General features: G+C 42.5%; 1 protein-coding gene across 1 annotated transcript; it reads left to right on the plus strand.

Annotated features, from left to right (window-relative positions):
* Positions 1-6,476: 6,476 nt before the first annotated feature.
* On the plus strand, positions 6,477-7,241 carry LOC141002037 (exosomal polycystin-1-interacting protein-like). Its single transcript, XM_073473199.1, has one exon. The coding sequence runs from the start codon at positions 6,477-6,479 to the stop codon at positions 7,239-7,241; it is 765 nt and encodes a 254-aa protein (XP_073329300.1).
* Positions 7,242-8,330: the final 1,089 nt, after the last annotated feature.

Here is an 8,330-nt window from a genome sequence, read left to right on the forward strand (position 1 = left end):
CTTATACAAGAAGGCAATGAAAAATGTATCGAAGTTCTGAGTTTAAAGTCTGAATTTTGTCTGTTTTCTCAGACTTCTGACCGTATTTTTTCTGAGAATAAAGTCTGAATTCTGATTTTAAACTCCAATTGTTCATGCAAACCTGATCCTCTTTGTACTTTTCTAACCAACTGGTTCAAAGAGTACAGCTTTTGCACACCTTAAGATCGACAGGTGTGTAGGAAAAGGCCGACAAAATTAGGAAAAACTTAATTGCAAGTGAAGTTGGACAGTGTGTGGGAGTCTTTTTCCTAACCAACTGGTTAAAATATGATTTCTCCATCGCACAATAAAGATTATTTTCTTAAAAGGGCACTGTGTAGTTTTAGGGAAGAAATTCAAACTCAGAATTTTAATATCTACAATATTAATCAGGTAATAATACAAAATAGGACTAGTTATGGAAAGGATAACTAGAAATAGTGATCTTTTCCACCGTTCTTGCTGTTTGAAGCAAGAACGGTGGCAGGGTCCACCACATAAACAAAGTAAAACAGTATGAAACTGTGTTGTCCTTTGAGGTCATTTTGTTTATTCAGTCATGAAAACAAAGAGAGTTTGTTTATTTAGTTTATTCAGTCAATGAAGATCTTTCTCTGCTCATTAACATTTCTTCAACAAAACTACAGACTGCTCCTTTAAAAAAAAAAAACACTGACCCCAATAGAAATAGGCTGAATATCGGAGCCGGTACAGTACGAACATGCACCCTTTTACTCAAGTACTATTTGTCTGAGTGACTTCTTGGTACTTTTTTACAACTCTCTTCTGATCCATGTAAAGATATATGGTTTATACCTGTATCAAATGTATTTTAATAGAAATAAAAATAAATGACAGTAATCTAATCCAAAGTAACGTGATGTGAACTATACTACTTTAGAGCCTCTGACACTTGTTTGTGTTCTGACTCCGGCTGCCAAAGTCCAGCTCCTCGCTGAAATACCGCCGCTCTCCTCGGTCTCACACTCCGGACAATCCGTTTGGGAAAAATCAAGTTCTGCTCTCGAACCAAACTAACAAGAGCAGTCTGGAGATTAGCCGGGTTATGAGACTCTGGAGTTTTGTTTTACAGCCTGCTAACTTGATTCTACTGTACAACAGTCAATAAAAATAAACCGCCTGCGAGCCTAATGCAGGAAAAATGCATGAAGGGGGCGTCTTCAGCAGCTGCAAATGTATAGAAGGAATTATATAATGAGAGCCTGAGACAAGGTTACAGACGTGGAAACAAGCTTTATGGGTGCACACGCATAAACACTAGATCAACTATTTACACTTCGTAAAACAAACTGTATGTTTGACTGTTTATTTGCACCGTTTATGGCTCCAGCAGCTTTACAGATCTGAAATATTTACATCGACACGTCTGCTGATATTCTGTATTTTTCATGAAGAACTAAAACCACCACAAGGCCGAACATTCATTAATTAATCGGTTTTATTAACACGATATCAGTATTTAAATTTTTAATACGATTATTGTGGATATCGTGGATATCGTGAATATTGTGATATTGCGACACCCTTAATCCAGAGCCTGATACATCTGATTCATTGATTATTATGTGTTTTGATCCAGCCCAACAAATGCATTATTTCCACCTCCGTCAGCAGCTGTTTCAGGTAATAACTGAATAAGAATCACATATTCATGAGGCATTTTTGAGGCATTAATTCATATTAAAAGCAGCTTTAATTGATATTCTTTTTAATACCATACATTTTAAGCTCTCTGTGACTTTATAGTGAGTTTCAGTTTAGCGTTCATCCATCTGCTCCTCGACGTTTTACAGTTTCGCTTCACTCTCAGCGCTCTCATAGATGCACACAACCTGCTCGGCACATAACGTAACTTCTGCAACCAAACTTCTGTGACTGATAAATGAATGAGACTCAAAAAGAGGACCTTTAACCTGGAGCATGATCTTTTCCTAAACCTAACCAGTCACCAGAATAAATGTTTTCTCAGTACATTAAGTTAAAACTTATGTTGCAACTTTACACGTGTTTCGGTTTCCATTTCTCTTATGCTCTCCTACTTGTTAGAGTTAGAAAACATCACGGTTTGGCTTAAAATACCTGTTTTGATCGGCACGATCCCGGATGGAGATGATCCGACTCGCTTTAATAAATAACCAGTTCTGTTGGATAATCTAATCTAATCTTGGCTGTAGCTCAACAAACAGACGCAAGAGCAACATGTTATTGTTCTCTAATCATTTCAGTGGGAAGCAGCGGGATGAAGAAAGGAAACTATAAAATAACGGCAACCCTTTCATTTATGTTCATGTGTACATGTGCAGGACTTACGCTGGGCATTATGAGATGTTTTATTGACAGTTAAGTGGAGCAGGAGGACGACGCCATACTTAATTTCTTCTGATGAACTCGAGCTGTTCCCGTGGAGTTTTATTCTCACTTTACATTTGTCAGCTACAGCATCAGATCATAATCTCTACATTTCAGCACACGAAACCTTTTTCGATGCATATTCGCTGTTTTTAGAAGTGAAACTTGTTCAGTTTCATTTGTGGAGCTGCAGCTGCTGAGAGAGAGAGAGGGAGAGGGAGAGACACTGAAGAGAGATGGGTGAGATGGAGGAAGAGTGAGAGGTGTAGAGAGAGCGAGAGCGAGAGAGGAAGGGAGGATTAGGGTTGGTGCCTGCGGTGGATGATGTCAGAGGAATGCATGAGCCTCTCCTTTAACAAGCTGGAGCCATGAGGAGCGCCGGCCACCTCGTTTTCTCACAAACACACAAACACTTCTTCAGTTTCTTCTCTCAGTTTCTGTCTGGATCTTCATGTACAACACTCTCGCTTTCCACAAAACACACCGGATCAGAATCAGAAAAGGAATTCGACTAAAACAACACACATGCAGAATCATCATTAAAGCGTTGAGGAATGTGTTTTTTAGTGGTTCGATTTTCATCTCTCTTCGCTCGGCCCTCCCTGCCAGCATCCGGTCCTGCAGCTGCAGCCCCGTTGCAGGGATTACAGAGATGGAGATGGAGGAAAGGAAAGGAAAGGAAAGTAAAAAAAAAAAAAAAAGAGGAGAAAGAAAATGGGTTTGGTAGAGAGAGAGAGAGGGAGAGAGGACAGACAAATGGAAAGAGAGAGAAAGCGGGTGATATAGTGTGTGGGAGCGCCAGACGCTGGGAACAGCTGGAAAGACGATGACTAATATTAGCAGTGAGGTAAGACGGTGGAGGATGGAGAGGACGGGCTGTGTGTATGGAGGGCAGCTGCTACTGTAAACCAACCACAGTGAAGTCACGTTTATTTATAGAAGCACAGTCAGGACACCAGAAATGGGACTTTAATGCCAAATTGTACTTTAACCCTTTAACATCTTTGTTTCGTGCTTTTGTCCCGGCTAAAGAAAAACTTTAAGGTCGGTAAAATAAAGTTAATCCACACTGACTGACTGAAACATATAAGAGTCGCCAGTCTCACCAAAGCTGTAAATATGGAAGATTTTAAATGCCAAAGAAAAGGTACACATATCCTCAAATCTCAATCAAACATATGCAGAGAAACACACATTAAACTTTCAACTTTTGCGTGAACCGAAATGTAAAAAAGTCACAAAAGTTTTTATGTTTGGCTGAGAAAATTTAAAAAAATAAAATCAAACGAGACTTTAACACCAACTGAAGAGATGAAACACAAAAACATCAGATCTGTGTGACTGTAACCTTATTTTCTGTCATGTTTTTTCTGTTTTTCACGTAGTTTTCGATTGTTTGAGGTTTTGAAAATAGTTATTTTATTTATATTAATTATACGATTAAATGTTTATATTATATTCACATTATATTTGATGGCACAGGCTGGAGAATTAGCTCCATAAACTGCAAGCTCAAGTCTGAAAATTCACATAAAACGATTAATTTTCTGTTTTCTGTTACTAACACCAACATTTACCAAAGCGATAAACTAAGGAAACCCCAACACACATTCATTTTTACTCCACAATTACATGACATACACACAAATTGTCATTACCCAACTGCCACACACCTCAAATATGGACTGGTTACCACTTTAACAACACATGACGCAGACTCAGCCTCGTCTCTGAACACCAGCATCACCTCTAACACTCAGAAAGTTACAGTCTGAGTCGAAGCTTCTGGAGCCTGAAGCACTTTTCATCCTCCTTCAACACACTCGATGCTCATGTACTTTTTCTTTATCACACTCTGGGAAAAAATCTTACAAAGAAATCTGGAGTAAAGTCAGAGAACATTTCTATAAATAATGTCCCGTGTGACCCTTAAAGAGGCTGCAGAGAAAAGGGGGAAGTGTTTCCTGGAGAAACTGGAACAGAGTGAAATGTGCAGACGTCTTTAAAATCTGTTAATTATTTTAGTGCACATCCAAAATGTCTGACGTCCAGTTTGAGAGTCCCAAAACTCAATGTAGATATGGTTTTCAATCACTTTCGAGAAAAACAACACATCCTCGTATCCAAACGACAAAAGGGAAGAAAACTACTTGGTTAGGTTCAGGAAAACATTCTGGTTTGGGTTAAAACCAAATTAATATTAAAGCTTCTGTATAAGAGATTTTGAGCATTAATGTTGCAGAAAACAATGATTTGCTCAGATATATAGTGAATATGGAGAAGTGGCATCCTGAAAGTCTCACTTCCTACATGCATGTGTTGTAATCCAAGCTTCTCTGTTCTTTGTTCTGGCCGGGAGTGTTTTTAACTTTTTCTGCAAACGTTGCAATTGCTAGATCCATAAAAGGTCACTAAATGTCACATATAAATATATTTATTAGGGACCATGTGGAAAATAGATCAAGCAATAAGAGGAGATGGTTTCTAGGCGACTTGTTCTTTGCTGAAACTATCGAGTGAAAGAAGCCAGAGCGAATATGGTAACTTAAAATGTAAAGATGGTTTTTGGTACGAAACACATCACATGGACTGTTTTTTTTTCCAGACCTGTTTTTTTAGACAATCAAGTCCAATGTGTCCAACCTGAACACTGGAAAGTCCTCGTCTCTTTCAAAGCAAAGAAGCGTGGAGGAAAAGTTGACTCTGGAAGTGAAAACTGCTTATTCAAGCCACTTTTCCACCGTTCTCGAATGAGGAAATAAAGAAACCAGTGTTTCATTATTCCTGAACATTTAATGTGGCCGGCTGCCTGTTTCACCACAGCGCTGCAGCGTGGCGCAGGAACTTTTTATAAGCAGCCGTACGCCATCCGCGGTAGCCCGGGGCCTGGAAGGACCTCTCCCCAGTAAAACTGGAGAGCAAGAAATAAGTGGCTCAATTATGTGTGTGTGTGTGTGTGTGTGTGTGTGTGTGTGTGTGTGTGTGTGTGTGTGCGTGTGCGTGTGCGTGTGTGTGAGCCAGGCCTGGACTGGAAATAAAGAGCTGAATTCAATTGGCTGTGGGTCTTGAGCTGGCCTCCACATGTTGTAAAAATACAGATGCAAAGCAGAAGCAGGTTACTACAGGGCAGCGAGCGAGAAAGAGACTTTCTTTGTGTGTCATGTGTTTTAAGGGAAGTGCTGGAGTGAGTCATGGAGGGCTGAGTAAAAGTCTGATCCTGCCGGGGTTTGGTTCTTTAAAGGAACAGTTCACACAACAATTTAAAGTCATTGAAAAGTCTTTATCTCCTTCTGCTCCCTTCATGCTGATGGAAAGTCAGGAGAAGTTTTGTAGTCGCAGCATCCTCGTAAACAACTGAAGTATCTGGGGACTATGTGAAGAGTTGGGGTTAAAAACTGTGTTTTTTACACTGTAGCCGTAAATAACGTCTTTTCAAATCAATTTGGGATCTCTGGGCTTCTAGCGACAGCTGCAGACGAGCTGTATGGAGCCATGTGATGGTTTTTATTTTGGTTGTTTTAAATCAAGTCTCCAGCTACTTCAGTTGTTTCGGAGAATGCTGCAAAGCTGTTTTGCTGTGAAGCTCCAGAAATGTTTTGTTAACTACAAAACTTCACCTTGAGTTTCATTTCTGGGTGGTACTTACAGTGAAGTACTTACAAAGGATGTTGCATCGCCAAGCCAATGTGTGTTTGACTGAATGAGAGAGAGCAAGTGAGGAAAGTGGTTGTAGCGTTCTGAAACCGGCCACCAACGACTTGACAAGAGGAGCTGCAGGCAGCGCCGTCAGCCGACCTGAGTCAGTGGGTCAGTTCACACTGCTGCAGCTTTCCCCTACAGTGCCCTTAAACAGTTTTGTTGCGTCGTGAATCTTTGGTCTGAGCTGGGCTCCAGAGTCAAACTCAAAACTCACTCCCATTTCTGACTGTCAGTATTTACCAGTAGTCGTTCTGCTGTCTCCCTGTAAGCGTTTATAGATTGTACCTGCACATGCTAACTCTCCTCCTCCTGTCTGTTCACAGCCTCGTCCATCTCTCTACAGTCCAGTCCGTCCACTTGGTGAGGATGTAGTCTGTTTGATCTCCATGGAGATGTCTCCAAACACAGTCTCCTCTGCCTCGTTGCCATGGTCACTGTGGTTGCTGTTCTTCCTGGCCCCGGTCACCCGGACCACTAACTCCGCCCCCACACCTGAAACCTCTCTGATGGTCAACACCACGCTGTTGTTCGACGGTGGCGCTCCGGGCTACAACCTGCGCAACTGCAGCTGCTCCGCGCCCATCGAGGATTGCAACGAGGCGCTGGCCAACTCGCTCTGCAGATGTCACACTGTTTTGCGCTCTGCTCTGCCCCCTGCTGGGCTCAGAGAGCCCGGACAGGTCACCGTGTGGGTGAAGGAGCTCTGGGTCCTGGAGGAGCTGCTGAACAGGAGCATGGTCGGCCATTTGCGGTTGTCCTTTTGTGGAGTAAAACCGATGGACAGTCAGTATCTGGCTCTGCTCGGTCTGCGGACCCTCAGGATCCACAGCGCAGCACCGGAAGCTCCCTACCCCGACCAGGAAATTACAATCTCCCCTGGGGCAGGGCTCACAGCGGAGATAGAAGCCCTCTCCTTTGACTTCTCCTCCTCCTTCCACGTGACCTTTCTGGATGTAGCCGTGCTCAACGGGCTCTCAGCCCTGAAGGCGTACACTGTGGTGGGACCACCTGCTCACTCCCTCTCCAAAGACTTCCCCCACCTGGCCGTGCCTCTTCCTCTGCCATCCTCTGCTGCACCTGACGTCCCTACAGACCCCAGTGAGCAGGCTGCAGAGCCTCCGGAGAACCTGCTCCTCACATTTGTCTACTGACAACAAGTTCTCAGTGGAGGACACGGTCGGGTTTGCAGCAACAAATGATGCGATCGTACACAGCTGGATGTTTTTTGTTCTCCTTCTGCAAAGGGGAAGTTGCACATCTGACATGTTCTCTGTGGAATATATTAACTTCATGTATGACTGGCTGCTGTGCTGTCGTTCTGGCCTTGAGCAGTGTTTCAAGAGAAGCTTTTCTTGCTCACCCTGATGCATTTTCTTCAAGGAGATAATTGACTTCAGAGCTTTTACTCCCGCTGCTGTTTTTAAAATTTCTGCACTCGTACAGCAGACAGACACGAGGTCTGGCAGTGTTTGCACCAGCTGCAAATTCAAGTCTTTCTGCAGGATATTTTAGGCGTCGTACTATAACATAAGTCATAAGGTTTGAAAGCTGTAGTGACCCTGATCATCCCAACTCATGTGCTGAAGTTAGAGGTGATGCTTTGCTTCAACAACGTGGTCACACGGTGTGTTTACATGCACAAATGTTATCTTCTTGTCATGGCTATATACAGGAGAGTGTTTTACATGCACGTACACCTTCTGATTGCAGATGTTGGTGCAACTAAAGGCACCTTATAATTTAATTTAATAAGGCACTCTTTATAAAGTGGTTTAAAGCTGGCGGCTTTGTAAATGGTTACATCATTTAGCAATGACTTAAAGCTGCTGTAAGTGTTATTTTCTTGGGGAAAGCTCCCAATTCCAGCACTGCCGGTGACGCCTTTAACTACCAAACTAAAGAAAGAGGCAAAGAGAGCTGCCTCGACGAAAAGAAAGGAGTCATGCAAGTGTGGTGACGTGGAGAGGAGGGACAGGAAGTTAACTAAAACGATGACAACGCTTACAGCAGCTTTAACAGATCATAGGTCACTTTTTCAAAAAAGTGAATCCAGTGAGTATGAACATGGCTCAGTTTTAAAGTTCTCCAGTTATCGAATCAACTACTCGTCCAGATAGGAGCCAGTACTTTTTGCACATAGCTCTGATATGGAGCACTTAGCGACTCTTTTCTGCAGATGTGCTCGTAAACACCGCTCTCTGTATACGTTTGAAACACCAGGTAGCTGGAGGCCACTTCAG

This window comes from Pagrus major, chromosome 9, assembly GCF_040436345.1.
Source record: "Pagrus major chromosome 9, Pma_NU_1.0".
Classification (NCBI taxonomy): domain Eukaryota; kingdom Metazoa; phylum Chordata; class Actinopteri; order Spariformes; family Sparidae; genus Pagrus; species Pagrus major.